We start from the raw sequence: 15651 nt of genomic DNA, 5'->3' as shown, positions 1-15651 counted from the left end.
CCATTTCATGAAATGGTTAGGTTAGGTTAGGTTAGGTTCATTTCATGAATTGGGTTTGCCCATTTCATGAAATGGGCAATTTCACAAACGGGGTGTAACATATATACTGATCCAGATATATATACTATGCAACTCTCCATCACTCAACATATTGACTCCAATAGGTCAATGTTGATTTTGGTGCCTTCTTTTAGCTCCACCCTTTTATAGATGTTATGCTGCTATGTATGCATATAGAGTGCCCCATAAAATTGTATAAGAAAGTGAGGTTGTTTATACTTTCATGGCCATCAGAGAAGTCATTGCAGTTTTACTTCCTTGATATGCCATCATGTACTTTTGTCTTAAACATCCACATGAGTACCCGTATTTTTGACAACATCCACCTTTCAAATGTATGCCTTCATTACATTTTGCAGCATCTCTTCCCACAGTCATGCTGTAGATCATGTGGATCCTTTTCTCAAGCTATACCAGGTCATGGAGATTAATGGCATACGTTTTGCATTTGATGTAGTCCCACAGAAAAAAGTCACAAAATATAAGATCTGGAGAATGCAGAACCCATTTAAGGGATTCCCTTTGACTGATCCATCAGGTTGGGAAGTTGATAGAGTGGGGAAGTGTGCTGTCTTCTTGAAAAAAGACATTGAGAAGGTAATTCGTCACCTGAAGTTGTGGCACCACAAACTCCTATAACATCTTCAGATAATTTTCTTATGTAATGGTGTTCATTCTACCAGATGCATTGCAAAGAGTGGTCTAATCAACTCATTGCTAGAGATGACATTCTAAAAAATCAGCTTCCATGAGTCTCATTTATGCTCCAAAATGGCTACTGAATTTGATTTTCCTAAAGTTCAACAGTTGTGTTGTTTTAGCCAACTAGAAATGAAAGATCAACTTACTGTGGAACTACAAGTTTATGGTCATTTTGGAAAAAAAGTAGGAGTTATTCACACATTTCCTCATGATCATCAGAAATATCCTCTTTGAACATTTGAAGATGCTGAAGTCAGAACAGATAGAGCTCTATCAGTCCCTGAAGCATCCATTGAATTGAGTTTTTTTTTTATGCTTAGTTCCAATGCACCCCTTTGAATGGATTATTTTTTTGACTCCACATGAATCCCTGCTCCAGAACTTAGTGTTCCAATCTGCTGTGGCACTAGCAGGTCCTCTACTGTGTTGTTAATCATGCATGAATTCTGTTTCAAGAAACTTGGCATGGATGGCATAAATTGTACTCTGCATTGGAGCACTGTGATTGCCATAAATATTTTCCAACTGAACTGCAGTTGCTGATTGAAAGATCTCTTGTCAGGCAGCAATTTTGCAAAACTGTTCATCATTGTAGGCCTCATCTCTCAAATTCATACTTATAAAGAAATAGGAAAAGAAAGTATATAGTGACATGGGACATCCACATACCTATGATGTTTGTAGAATCTCTGATGCTTGCCTATTTTCTATGTGACAAGTTTTATTCATCAATGGGATTGTAAGCAAGTTTTTTTTTTTTTTTTTTTTTTTTTTTTTTTTGTGTGTGTGTGTGTGTGTGTGTGTGTGTGTGTGTGTGAGTGAGTGTTAGTGTGAGTGTGAGTGTGGAGAATGCTTCTACACTATTATTACTTATTTTGTAAATGTGACGAAGACTTTTGTTCATGAAAGACTTTAACATCAGTTTTCATTTGCTCTATATTGCATTATCAAATATATGTATTTCTAAATGTTAAATGTTTTCTATCCACATGTCAGTGGAGGGCTTCGGTGTTATTTCACCTAGGTGTGCTGTAAAAATGTGAGCGAGTGAATCAATAAGAGTAGTTCAACACTGAATAACATTTCATATACAGGTTTACTGCCATGCTGGGCCAGCCAGGATCCACACCACTGGATCTTTTCAAGTTCTATGTTGCTGACCTCAAGTCCCGATTCCATGATGAGAAAAAGATCATTAAAGAGATACTCAAAGAGAAGTCATTTGAGGTCCAGGTGAGCTCTCGCCTCCTCCTCCTCCTCCTCCTCCTCCTCCTCCTCCTCCTTATCCCTTCTTTCCTTCTCACCTCTCATTGCCTCTCCTTTCCTCTCCTACCATCCTGAAAAATTCACAACACTCATAATTATCACAATTACGGCAATTGTTGCCACAAAAAGATTATTCTCAGTAACTATCATTACTAAAAGTATTATATGGCAAAATATTAATGAAATATTAAAAAAATAAAGACCAAGTAATACAAAAGGAAAAGTGACCAATCAGATATAAGTGTTCTGTTTTAACTCTCCCAATCTTATTCCTTTTTATATTCTACTCAGTACTGTGGCCCTATCTGTCCATGTATAGACTAGTATTCCCATATATGCATTGGAAGCTTCATTTTGCACAGCCCTCCTAAACAAGGCGAAGTTGAAAGTTATTGTCTCATCAGTTCTTCCCTTTTAACTTCATCTCTTGATTTCTTCACTCATCACCACTGTGTTCTTGAGCAACATTGTGGTTGACATGAATAAAGTGAACATATAGAAATGCAAAGAACACACTGAAGAACATAAGTTGACGAGGATGTGATTGGATGATTATTTCCTCTGCAAGAGCACAGTGCTTACTAGAAACCACTCTGTTTACTGCCTGTCTTCTACCATCTGGTGAAAAACAAAAACAAAGGCAGAGTCTCTTCCCTGTTCAAATAGTGCTTATAACTTTAGTCTTCACTCAACACAAAGCTGGCAAGAGTGGATAGTGATTCAAGGGCTTGCTATTGCTTCCTGTATAAATGCAGTTGTGTTTCACCTTCCTTATAGAATTTTGCAAGGATGTACAGCAGGTTTCTGGATTGCATGTCACCACCCATGTGGGTGGAACTATTTCCACTATGCCAACATGATTTTGTTTGTTTTGTTTTGTTTTGTTTTGTTGTTATTGAAATCCTGGAAGGCACTGCAGACATTGGAATTTTGTGCTGATTGTGTGTTATTGATCACATGCACACTTTAGCAGTAACTTTACAATAGATACGAGAAGACCTTCCATTATTTGGGTTATTCCTCACCAAACCACATATTTTTTTCAGAATGCCACATAGTAAGACAATTGAATGAAGTAAATATATTTGTTGCAGTCAAAATGGTGAAGTTTCTGAGTACATGCCTCCCTTTTTTATGGCATTGTTACACAAGGAAGTATGTTTACTCTCATCCCTATTATGTCCACCTTACTAATGCAAGAGATAAGTTAATCATTATCTTTATTTTTTCAACCTTTGGCTGGCAAACTGGATTTTTTTTCTTTCTGTATTTCTCCCTGTATTTGAATTGTTTGAAAGAATAGTACTGAGATCCTTTAAAAAACATGGTAAATTGCCCACTTCTTTTTATTCTTGGCTTCTCCTGCAGGTCAAGACAAGCTTCAAAGAATTTGCTACAGTGGTGTGCGATGATCCACGCTCTGCTACACTGGATGCAGGCAATGTGAAGCTGACCTATAATGCCCTCATTGAGAAGGTAGGAAAGAGAGAGAGAGAGAGAGAGAGAGAGAGAGAGAGTCTTGTTATCTGTAGACAAGATAATAGGGAAATACCTGTAGTACATAAAGAAAGGATGATGAATTTAGTGAAAATATATATCAGGGATTTCATACATCAGCTAAAGGTGAAATACTATTGAAATGTGGAGTGGTTGAGTGAGTCCAGCACAATGCTCTAATGCGGTTTAGCCATGTAAGAGAATATCTGCAAGACAGCCAAGACCTTAGTAACCATTCAAGACCTGATTGATAACATGTCAATAATCTATGCAACCTTTCCTGACATGAGTTTGATCTCAGATGAAGGCATCTTACTGCATTTTCAATATTTCTTCACATCAAAGAGTGGCAATGGTGGTAATAGAAGTACAGTTGTGGTTTGTGGGATTGTTTGCCTTATAAATAATTTGGTAAGGAATCAGGGTCTGTGAATTCCTATGTAAGAGAAAATATTTCCAGCTACACTATCACAGAGCAGAAAGAACCAGAAAGTGGTGTCGGGACAGACAAGGTTGACCAAATGTAAATGAGTACTTCATCTTTACTTGCAACCTAACTACAGTACTACACTCATATATCAATATCAGTACTGTGGACTAAAACTTCAGTCGGATGAAGCTGATTATTGGTACCGACAGTAAGGTTAGTCTACATTAGGAGTCACTAGTATCAACATTTACCGATGATACGGCTTTATATGTACAGTACATAGAAAAATATATTTCTGTGACTGTCCTGGCACAAGTTTGACCAAAGGTAAAACTGCATTTCTTGGTAAATTTATTTTGTCTTCAGATAATTTTCTTAATGTTTTTCATAGTGAAGCAAAGCTGGAAATCCTAGTACGTAAAAGTTACAGAAATTGAAAAAAGCATTAGTGTTTAAGATAAATATAAGAGGGTTAAAGGTTGCAGTGAAAAAATATAAAAACAATAATTGGAAACATACATCCTTCTTTGAATTTCTTTTACAAACAGTTATCAGATATATATATAGAGATAAATGACTGAATCTCTTTGTAATATTCCCTATAGCTCTAATTACAAAATTTCTGAATCATATAAACTCATGCTTGTATGCATCACTGATTATTCTTTCAGGCTGAGGCAAGGGAGAAGGAGCGTCTGAAGGAAGAAGCACGTAAGATGAGGCGTTTGGAGGCAGGACTACGTGCAGCCTTCAAGTCCATTGGGGTGGACTCAGGCTCCACATGGGAGGATGTGCGACCCCGAGTGCAACATCTTCCCTCTTTCACTGCTGTCACTATTGAGGCTGAGCGTATCAGAATATTCAAGGTGTGACTCTAAACTTTAATCTATATACAGTAAAAGCCCTCTTATCCGACATCAACGGGACCGCCGACATGCCGGATACTTGAATAGAAGTGAAATTATGTCTACAATCACCACCCTACACTCACACATCTTACCATAACAAAGACCAGCTGATCGCCATGCCGTGCGTTGCCACCCTCGCTGCCACTTCACGCTCACCAACACACAATACTAACATTCTCTTTAATACTTTCCTCTTATGAATAAGTTGATGGGTTACAAAAATAAAGTATTCTCCCGAGATGTCCAGCTTCCTTATGCCGTGACGAACTTTGAACCTGTGGAGCCAGCCATCAGAGAACTTGCATGCCCCTTCCTCGCCCATCTTCTTAGCTAAATCACTCCCTTTCTCTTGTAATTGTGACTCCTGATCTTTTCAAGCTGAACCACTCATATAACACTTTGTCCATCATTTCACCACAATGATACTGCAGTGTGTGACAATTTTCCGCCGCCTTTGGGGTGTCGGTGGCTTTCATGTAATCGCGCAACTTTTTCATTTGGGATTTAATGTCATAAATAGTTGATGAACCCACACCATATTCCGCCATTAGTTTCTGTTTGCTTTCACCTCTCTCTAATCATCGACAAATGTCTACCTTCTGCTTAAGTGTAAGCACAACACGCTTCCTCTTTTCTACAACTTTAGGCATGATGAAGGCGTCAGGCGATAAACAGTGCACACGTGGGACTGAGTCACTGAGTGAACACAGTGCAGTGGGCCGCGGGTGGCACGAAGCAGTGCGCTCTGGTGGCGAGGGAACAAAGTATGCCTCGCGCGGGAATTTTAATCGATTTTATGAGTACACATTGATTTTTTATTGATTTTAAGGCTCGGGAAAAAATGTGTCGGATACTCGAATGCCAGATAAGAGGGATTTTACTGTATGTGTCTGCCCTCCCCTTTCTCTCTCTCTCTCTCTCTCTCTCTCTCTCTCTCTCTCTCTCTCTCTCTCTCTCTCTCTCTCTCTCTCTCTCTCTCTCTCTCTCTCTCTCTCTCTCTCTCTCTCTCTCTCTCTCTCTCTCTCTCTCTCTCTCTCTCTCTCTTATCAGAGTACAGTGCTTACTCCAATTTTGCGAGAAATGGGGCGGCATTGTGTGTCACAAATTTGGAAATCACAAAATTGTAAGTATTATTCCTATGGGAAAAATTGAATATGGTGGACCCCTCGTCGATGGTCGCTAATTTTTCAATATTTTCCTAATATCTTGCCCATGTTTATATCACATATATATTGAGCCAGGTATCTTTCCATATGAATGATCACAGTGTTTGTACAATGGCTACGAGAATAAAAAATCTGTCCACCATAGGTTTTTACAGCTTTTTCAATTTTCTCACTGTTTTTAAACACCATTCTCACAGTTGATTCTCTCACACCAAACTCTCTGGAAATATCACAGTTCCTTTTTCCATCTCTTTTCATCTTAATTATCTTCATCTTCTGCTCCAAAGTTAGCCTAATGTTTTTCTTGGTTGGTGGCGCCATGTTGCACAAAGTCGAGCACAAGGATTCCTCCAAATTTGCAGAGAGAACTCCGTGGAGGTGTACGTAAACAAATGGAAGGCGGGAGGGAGTGGGGCAGTGTTGCCAGATGAGCTTCGTTGAATTACCGCCAGATTTTTATGAAAACTAGCGAAAAACTACCAAACTATGATAAATATAATATAAATATGATAATAATATAGTATAATATGATAAATATGAATAAATTAGTAAAATATTGCCTATATAATACAGTAATATATAATTTGCGGGAACACTCTCTCTCCCGCCACCACTTGCAATACTGGGAGAAAGGAGCAAGATGGGGAAATTTTAAAAATGGCAATTTTTGGTCCTTGGTCGCAAAAATTGGCGTATCGCAAAATTTGAACTCACAAAATTGTAGTAAGCACTGTACTTATCTTATCTGGAATGTTTGACCAGGGATCCTTGCTGGTTAACTTACTCTTTACTGAAATGGAGATGCCTATCACCAATGAGAATCCTGTCATAAATTGATATATTTCCAACAGGATGAAGAGCTAAGAGTTTGTAAAGAAAATGTATGTGAGTGAAAATTAAGGTGCTCATAAAAGAAGACCACTTAGAAAGTGGAAGGATAAAAAAAATTAATACATATAGAAAAGAAGTGATTGTAGAAGCAAATTACCTGATTATTTATAGAAAGGGTGCACATTTGGATTGGAGGAATATGAGGATCTTAAAATGAAGGTGCTAACAGAAGAGGAAAGCCACTTGATGAGTGGAAGGATAAGGGGAAACAGTACATGTGGAGAAGGGGTGAAGCAGAGACAGATTACTGGAATAAGTAAGGAGGAGGTATTTGCTTATAGAAGGGAATGTTAAAGTTCATTTATGTTTATGATTTATTTTTCCCTTTTATGAATTTTAATGAAAAGAAATATCTATTTCACTCTTCCTCCATATATACTACATATTGACAGCCTCAGATATTTCCATATCATTTTACAGGAGTACCAGCAACACTTGGAGGAGGCATGTGGTCACCATCACTCCCGCAACAAGAAAAAGAGCAAGAAGAAGGACAGAAAGAAGTCTCGTTCTCGCTCTCACTCCTATTCGGTAAGATTATCCCCTCCCCCGACCTCTCTCTCTCTCTCTCTCTCTCTCTCTCTCTCTCTCTCTCTCTCTCTCTCTCTCTCTCTCTCTCTCTCTCTCTCTCTCTCTCTCTCTCTCTCTCTCTCTCTCTCTCTCTCTCTCTCTCTCTCTCTCTCTCTCATCACCATCATCTTCCTAGTAATTAGTAGTAGAAGTAGCGGTAATAGGTTTGGTAGCATTATTATAGATTATCATGTTTCACCCAAGATTGGAGTATGCAGCTGTGTTTTTTTCATTATTATTATTTATTTGTTTTTGTAAGAGATGAAAGCTGCCCAAGGGTTACCTAGTGACAGGAGATCTATAAGAAAATTGGAAGGGATACAAAGGGCAGCAACGAAGTTATCTACAAGTTTTAGGAAACTACCATATAAAGAAAGATTGGCAAAATTTGGTCTTCTAACAGTGGAGCAGAGAAGAGAGATGGTTTCATCAGGTCGTACAGAATCATGACTTGAATCATAAAGTTGGATTGGGAGGAGTTGATGATGTGAGATACAAGAGTCTTGAGAGGACACTGGAAAAAAAACTGAAACAGATGCTAGGAGAAAAAAGTTCAGGGAAAAAAAAAAATTGCTTCCCACATGAATTGGTGCAGGTCTAGAATGATTTAAACAAAGAAGTCACTGATGCATCTACAATAAATTAATCTCTCTCTCTCTCTCTCTCTCTCTCTCTCTCTCTCTCTCTCTCTCTCTCTCTCTCTCTCTCTCTCTCTCTCTCTCTCTCTCTCTCTCTCTCTCTCTCTCTCTCTCTCTCTCTCAATTATTGTCTGCCTGCCTTGCCTCCTGCAGTCTGAGAGTGATGATGGCCACCACAAGCGCAGTGCTAAGCGGCGTTCACGTTCACGATCCAAGAGTTTCTCTGATGAATCAGAGGAAGAAAGGCGGCGTTCCAGGAAAAAAAAAAGCAAGAAGAAAAAGGGGAGGAGTCGATCTGTAAGTACTGATCAAGTGTATTGAAGCATGTGTGTTATGGATGTGTAGTGGCATATTTGAATTATGGAGATTTACTAAGAGAGGAATTGTATTTGGTTGAATTTTCATGGAGTAACTTTTGTATTTGAAATTTCTTTGGAAATGTATTATGAGAGGATTTATTCTTAATTAGATTTTTATGGAGTAACTCAAGGCAGTAATTGAATAACTGAAGAGAAATTGTAGCAATAAAACGAGATACAGAAATGAGATTGTGATCAGAGGAATATAACTGAAAGAAATTTAACCATCTTATATATATATATATATATATATATATATATATATATATATATATATATATATATATATATATATATGTATGTATGTATATATATATATATATATATATATATATATATATATATATATATATATATATATATATATACAGGCAAACCCCTTTTAACGAAGGGGTTATGTTTCTAAAAAACACTTCGTTAAGCGAAACTTCGTTAAACGAACCGATTATAACAAGTTTAACCCCTGATTTGAACTTCCATTGAGAGCAAGCAAAGCGAGAGTGCATCATAGTACAGTAAAAGTTTTAATGAAAGTAAAAATTATGAAGTTAAACATTTAGGTAGTTTAATTTAAGTCATTATAATGTACACTAATGTATGTATGTATGTAACTTTATAATGTTGATGATCTTAACTTTATGAAGGGAGGAAGAGTGAAACGGGAAAGACACTAACCGGCAACCTGTGGAATGTAAACAAAGTGCACATCATTGTGCTGCATACAAAACTTATGTACCACATTTCCACAAGGCTTTCCATTTTATCCATTGTAGAGTCACGAGTTCAGGTGGTTCTTTTAGCTTGCAAGGAAGATACGGTCTCACCAGCCTTCTTAATAGAGTCTGCTGACTTGAAAATAGAGACAGTATAATATGGAGTCAAGATAGTGGCCAGCACTGCTATAGTTTTCTGGCCTCTCTCATGTCTGTGAATAATATCTAGCTTCATTTGGAGAGTAAGAGACTTCCTGGTCTTCGTACGAACACTAGGCCAATTGCAGGGCATTTTGGTGGTAAGTTGAGCTAGGGAAGACAAGCTGCTGCTGAGGCTGTTATGTTTTGACTGGGGAGTGAGTGTTGCGCTTGTTGTCCACGAGAGGCTTGATCTTGATCTTTATCTTTATTCTATAGGTGTCCCAAGATTTTTCCTGAGGCAGGCCTTAGTACCAGCAGCTCCTGATGTATTGAAAAGCCTGTCAGCTTGCGTGATATGGTGGGGCTTTCAAATTTGGAAAAAAATTACCTGGATAAAACTTTGTTAAAGCGAGTTTGGTGTTCGTTAAACGAGCAGATGGTAGTAAAATGAAACCTTCGTTGTAGCGAAATTTCGTTGTGTGAACCTTTGTTAAACGGGGGTTGCCTGTATATATATATATATATATATATATATATATATATATATATATATATATATATATATATATATATATACAGGGAGTCCTCGGGTTACAACGTAGATCCGCTTCTGACACGCGTCGTAACCCGAATTTCGGTGTAAGTCGGAACATCGGAAAAGAAAATTCTTACCTTTATTCCTTTGGTTGGCTTGCACATTGGAAGGAGGCATTGCAAGGGAGGGAGAGACAGGCTTATTGTGTAGAGGAAGCTTCAGAAAGTGCGGAAGATACTGGGGCTGGTGAATCAAGAGAGGCTGAACCTTACGCTTGGGAACCATAACCAAGAGAGAGAAAGAGAGAGACAGTGCAAACAACCAAAATGGCGTATGTTCAGAGACTTGAGACGCCGTCTTCCTCGCCCTACAACCACAACAAAGCGTATTCTTCCGCCGCGCACCCGAAACTAGTTCGTGTTTGTTTACGTCGCTTACGATGCTAAACCACGTAAGACGGAATGACGCCTAATATTATTTTTTATGTTTTTATGGGTGTGTTCGTAACCACGAAACGTCGTAAGTCGAGACCGTCGAACCGAGGACTCCTGTATATATATATATATATATATATATATATATATATATATATATATATATATATATATATATATATATATCATCTTCTGGTATTCCCAGTGAAACTATATCTGTACCTGAACTGATCAATTCCTCTTTTTTCTCTCCCGTAGCGTTCCATAAGCAGTGAGGACTCATACCGATCCCGACGGTCGTCAAAGAAGAAGAAGCACAGGTCTCGCTCCAGGTCCCGCTCACACTCCCGGGCAGGGTGAGTATTTAGATAAATAGATACATGTATGCATATGTGTGTTTATACCTTTGCCCCTTGCCTATTATTATCTTCATTCACTCTCAAGAGGTATGTACATAATGAAAGTGAGAACATTTTTCATATGAAAGAAACAACAGCATGTCATATTTCCTATGATTCTTTTATGTTTTTCATTTCTCCTTTTCTGATGGTTAAACATGGAATCTCTGAATAATATTATTGCCTTTACTGAATTCATCAATAAGAGAGAAAGGCACTTCCTCAAGATTTTTTTTCTTTTTGGTAATAGACATTAGCAAAGGACAACACAAAACATTGATAAAAAGACCCAGTAGAATGGCAATCCCCCAAAGAAAACTCGAAAAGGATTATTAAAGAGTGCAGGACAAGTGTCTTAAAACTTCCTTCTTGAAAGAGTTCATGTTGTAGGATGGAGGAATTATAGAAGCAGGCAGGGAGTTTCAGTGTTTACCAGAAAATGGAATAGATAATTAAGAATACTAGTTAACTATTGCATGAAAGAGTTGGATAGGATAAAAAGGAGACAGTAGACACCTGCCAAAACAATAGTTACTCTCAGTGAGCTCTGAAACAGTGGATCAAGGAATGTTATGAACTTATCAATAACTTGGCTATAATCACACTGAACTTTTTCCTTTTCTGCCTCTCTATACAGGTATTCTCTGATGTAATTGGTTCATGAGCATCCAATCGTAAAGCAAACAATCATATATTAGGTTTAAGAATGAATACAAAAGTGGTAATGGCTTCTAAACCTTTATTAGTTATCCCACATAGCTCATAATTACAAGGAGAAAGCAATGAAATTAACATAAAAAGAAATCATTTTTTGTACTTGCCTCCACTGTCATGTCATATCTTTATATAAATGCCTCCACAAACTTATAAAAATCACGAAGTATCATATTATTGTCTAAGTTGATTAAATCACATATTACATACGTAGATGAGAGAGGGTGTCACCAACCATTCTCAAAGTTAATTACCACTTGGCTATGTATCACTCACCAAAATAAATACCGCTATACAGGTGTGTGTGTGTGTGTGTGTAATTCACCACCACCACCACCACAGTCATCTGTTGGTCACCCAGCCTGTTTTCCCCATTATGGAGCGAGCTCAGAGCTCATAGACCGATCTTCGGGTAGGACTGAGACCACAACACACTCCACACACTGGGAAAGCGAGGCCACAAACCCTCGAGTTACATCCCGTACCTATTTACTGCTAAGTGAACAGGGGTTACACATTAAGAAGCTTGCCCATTTGCCTCGCCGCTTCCCGGGATTCCAACCCAGACCCTATCGATTTTGAGTCGAGCGTGCTAACCACTACACTACGCAGTGTGTGTGTGTGTGTGTATGTGTGTGTGTGTGTGTGTGTGTGTGTGTGTGTGTGTGTGTGTGTGTGTGTGTGTGTGTGTGTTTTTCACTGTTTGATCTGCTGCAGTCCCTGACAAGACAGCCAGACGTTACCCTATGGAACGAGCTCAGAGCTCATTATTTCCGATCTTTGGATAGGCCTGAGACCAGGCACACAACACACACTGGGACACTCACCTACTCACTGCTAGGTGAACAGGGGCTACACGTGAAAGGAGACACACCCAAATATCTCCACCCGGCCGGGGTATCGAACACCGGTCCTCTGGCTTCTGAAGCCAGCGCTCTAACTGAGCTACCGGGCGTGTGTGTGTGTATTTACCTATTTGTGTATTACATGGCCTGAGCTAAGCTCTCTGTGTCCTGTCTCCTTATCCATTCCTGTCATATCTCTCTTTCATCTGATTGACACACACCGCGTCAACGACATCACTGCTCAGTTTATTCCACTTATCAATGCTACGATACGGGAAACTGTATTTTCTCACGTGTGTGTGTATTTACCTAGTTGTATTTACCTAGTTGTAGTTTTACAGGGCCTGGGCTTTATGCTCGTGTGGCCCTGTCTCCATATCTACACTTATCCAATCTTACTTTAAAAGTGTGCACACTCGTTGCAGACACTACTTCTTCATCTAAACTGTTCCACGTCTCAATACATCTCTGCAGGAAACTATATTTTTTAATATCTCTCAGACATCTTCCCTTTCTCAGCTTTTTACTATGCGATCTTGTGCTTCGGATGTCATATTCTTCTCTCAGGATCAGTTTCTCATTATCCACTTGGTCCATTCCGTTGATCAATTTACAGACTTGTATCAGGTCTTCTCTCTCCCTTCTTTGTTCCAAGGTTGGTAGATCTATAGCCTTTAGTCTCTCCTCATATGTCATCCCTTCAATACTATGCGATCTTGTGCTTTTAATGTCATATTCTTCTCTCAGGATTACTTTCTCATTATCCACTTGATCCATTCCGTTAATCAATTTATAAACTTGTATCAGATCCCCTTTCTCTTTTCTCTGTTCCAGGGATGGTAGATCCATAGCTGTTAGTCTCTCGTCATATGTCATCCCTTCAAATTCTGGAACCATTCTTGTAGCCATTTTTTGTAGTCTCTCCAATTTCCTTATGTGTTTCTTTTTAATGGGGGGTCCACACAACTGCATATTCCAATCTAGGTCTTATTTTAGTACTTATCAATTTCTTCATCATTTCTTTGTCCATATAGTGAAATGCTAATCTAATATTCCTTAGCAAATTATGTCTCTCTGAAAATTCTATCAATATGGCTTACTGGTTGATTATTTACTTCCATCGTCACTCCCAAGTCCTTTTCCTTTTTTACTTTTTGTAGTTCTACTCCATCTCCCATCTTATAGATTCCCACTGGTCGTCTTTCACTTTTTCCCATTTCCATGACATGGCTTTTGTCCACATTGAATTCCATCTCCCATTTTTTACTCCATTTCCAGATCTTGTTTAAATCTTCCTGCAGTATTTCACAATCCTCTTTTTGTTTTATGACTGTGCACAGTTTCGCATCATCCGCAAACAGATTTATGTAGCTGTTCACTCCATCTGGCATGTCATTTATATATATGAAAAAAAGTATTGGCGCCAATACTGACCCCTGTGGCACTCTGCTGTCTGCTGCTCTCCACTTGGACTTCATATCTTTAACTACCATCCTTATTTCTCTCTCCGTCAAGTAGTTTTCCATCCATCTCAATGTGCTTCCTTTTAAGCTGCCCTTCTCCTCTAACTTCCATAGTAATCTTTCATGTGGCACTTTATCAAACACCTTTTTGAAATCTAAATAAATACAGTCAATCCATTCCTCTCTCTCTTGTACTTTATCAACTATTCTAGAGTAGAAACTCTATAAATTTGTTACACACGAGCGACCTTTTCTAAAACCAAATTAGCTATTTGATAATAATTTGTTTTCTTCAAGAAACTCAATCCATTGTTTCTTTATTACTCTTTCACACATCTTGCATATTACACTAGTTAGTGATACCGGTCTGTAATTTAAAGGTTCTTCCTTCCTTCCAATCTTATATATGGGAACCACCTCAGCTCTTTTCCATTCTACTGGTACTGTTCCATTTTCTATTGAGCATTTTATGATGTTGTATATAGGACTTGCTAGTTCTTCTCTACATTCATTTAATATTCTGCCTGAGACTTCATCTGGTCCCATTGCCTTCTCTTCATCTAATTCCGTCATCAACTCTTTTATTTCAAGCTTGGTTACTTTAATCTCTTTCATATGGATAGTCTCTCAATTACCCTGTGGTCTTTCAAATTTGGATTCCTTAGTAAAGACCTCCTGAAATTTACTATTTAACAGTTCTGCCATACTTTTTGGGTCTTCCAGCATCCCGTTCTCTCCTTTTAACCTTTCTATTCTTTCTTTTTGCCTTATTTTTCCATTTATGAATCTGTAGAACAATTTTGGTTGTTCCTTACATTTTTGACAATGTCCTTTTCATAGTTCCTTTCTTCTTCCTTTCTCACCTTAGCATATTCATGTATTTACCTAGTTGTATTTACCTAGTTGTAGTTTTACAGGGCCTGGGCTTTATGCTCGTGTGGCCCCGTCTCCATATCTACACTTATCCAATCTTACTTTAAAAGTATGCACACTCATTGCAGACACTACTTTATTTAAACTGTTCCACGTCTCAATACATCTGTTCTAGAAACTATATTTTTTAACATTTCTCAGACATCTTCCTTTTCTCAGCTTTTTACTATGCGATCTTGTGCTTCAAATGTCATATTCTTCTCTCAGGATTAGTTTTTCATTATCCACTTGGTCCATTCTGTTGATCAATTTATAAACTTTTATCAGATCTCTTCTCTCTCTTCTTTGTTCCAGGGTTGGCAGATCCATAGCCTTTAGTCTCTCCTCATATGTCAACCCTTCAAATTTTGGAACCATTCTTGTAGCCATTTTTTGTAGTCTCTCCAAATTTCTTATGTGCTTCTTTTTATGAGTGGTCCACACTACTCCTGTATATTCCAATCTGGGTCTTATTATAGTACTTATCAATTTCTTCATTATTTCTTTGTCCATGTAGTGAAGTACTACTCCAATATTCCTTAGCAAATTATGTTTCTCTAAAAATTCTATCAATATGGCTTACCAATTGATTGTTTTCTTCCATCGTCACTCCTAAGTCCTTTTCCTTTTTTACTTTCTCTAGTTCTACTCCATCTCCCATCTTATAGATTCCCACGGATCGTCTTTCACTCTATCCCATTTCCATGACATGGCTTTTGTTCACATTGAATTCCATTTCCCACTTTTTACTCCATTCCCATATCTTATTTAGGTCTTCTTGCAGTATTTCACAATCCTCCTTTTGCTTTATAACTCTGCACAGTTTCGTATCATCTGCAAACAGATTTAAGTAGCTGTTCACTCCTACTGGCATGTCGTTAATATAAATGAGGAAAAGTATTGGTGCCAATACTGACCCCTGTGGCACTCCGCTTTCTACTGCTCGCCACTTGGACTTCATATCTTTAACTACCGTCCTTATTTTTCTCCCCCTCAAATAATTTTCTAT

The 15651-nt window shown here is 38.2% G+C and overlaps 1 protein-coding gene across 8 annotated transcripts in view; it reads left to right on the top strand.

The window, feature by feature from the left end:
* Positions 1 to 15651, top strand: part of LOC123520623 (pre-mRNA-processing factor 40 homolog A-like) — a 121823-nt gene that overhangs the window by 87133 nt on the left and 19039 nt on the right. For all 8 annotated transcript variants that reach the window (XM_045283074.1, XM_045283080.1, XM_045283079.1 and 5 more), the window contains 6 exons: positions 1857 to 1995; positions 3397 to 3504; positions 4627 to 4821; positions 7341 to 7451; positions 8282 to 8425; positions 10569 to 10666. In XM_045283074.1, the coding sequence (XP_045139009.1) occupies positions 1857 to 1995; positions 3397 to 3504; positions 4627 to 4821; positions 7341 to 7451; positions 8282 to 8425; positions 10569 to 10666 (795 nt within the window). The remainder of the gene's footprint in view (positions 1 to 1856; positions 1996 to 3396; positions 3505 to 4626; positions 4822 to 7340; positions 7452 to 8281; positions 8426 to 10568; positions 10667 to 15651) is intronic.

The sequence above is a fragment of the Portunus trituberculatus genome, chromosome 47, assembly GCF_017591435.1.
Source record: "Portunus trituberculatus isolate SZX2019 chromosome 47, ASM1759143v1, whole genome shotgun sequence".
Taxonomy (NCBI): Eukaryota; Metazoa; Arthropoda; class Malacostraca; order Decapoda; family Portunidae; genus Portunus; species Portunus trituberculatus.
The sequence above is the reverse complement of the archived record's forward strand: the minus strand, read 5'-3'. Positions and strand labels throughout refer to the sequence as shown.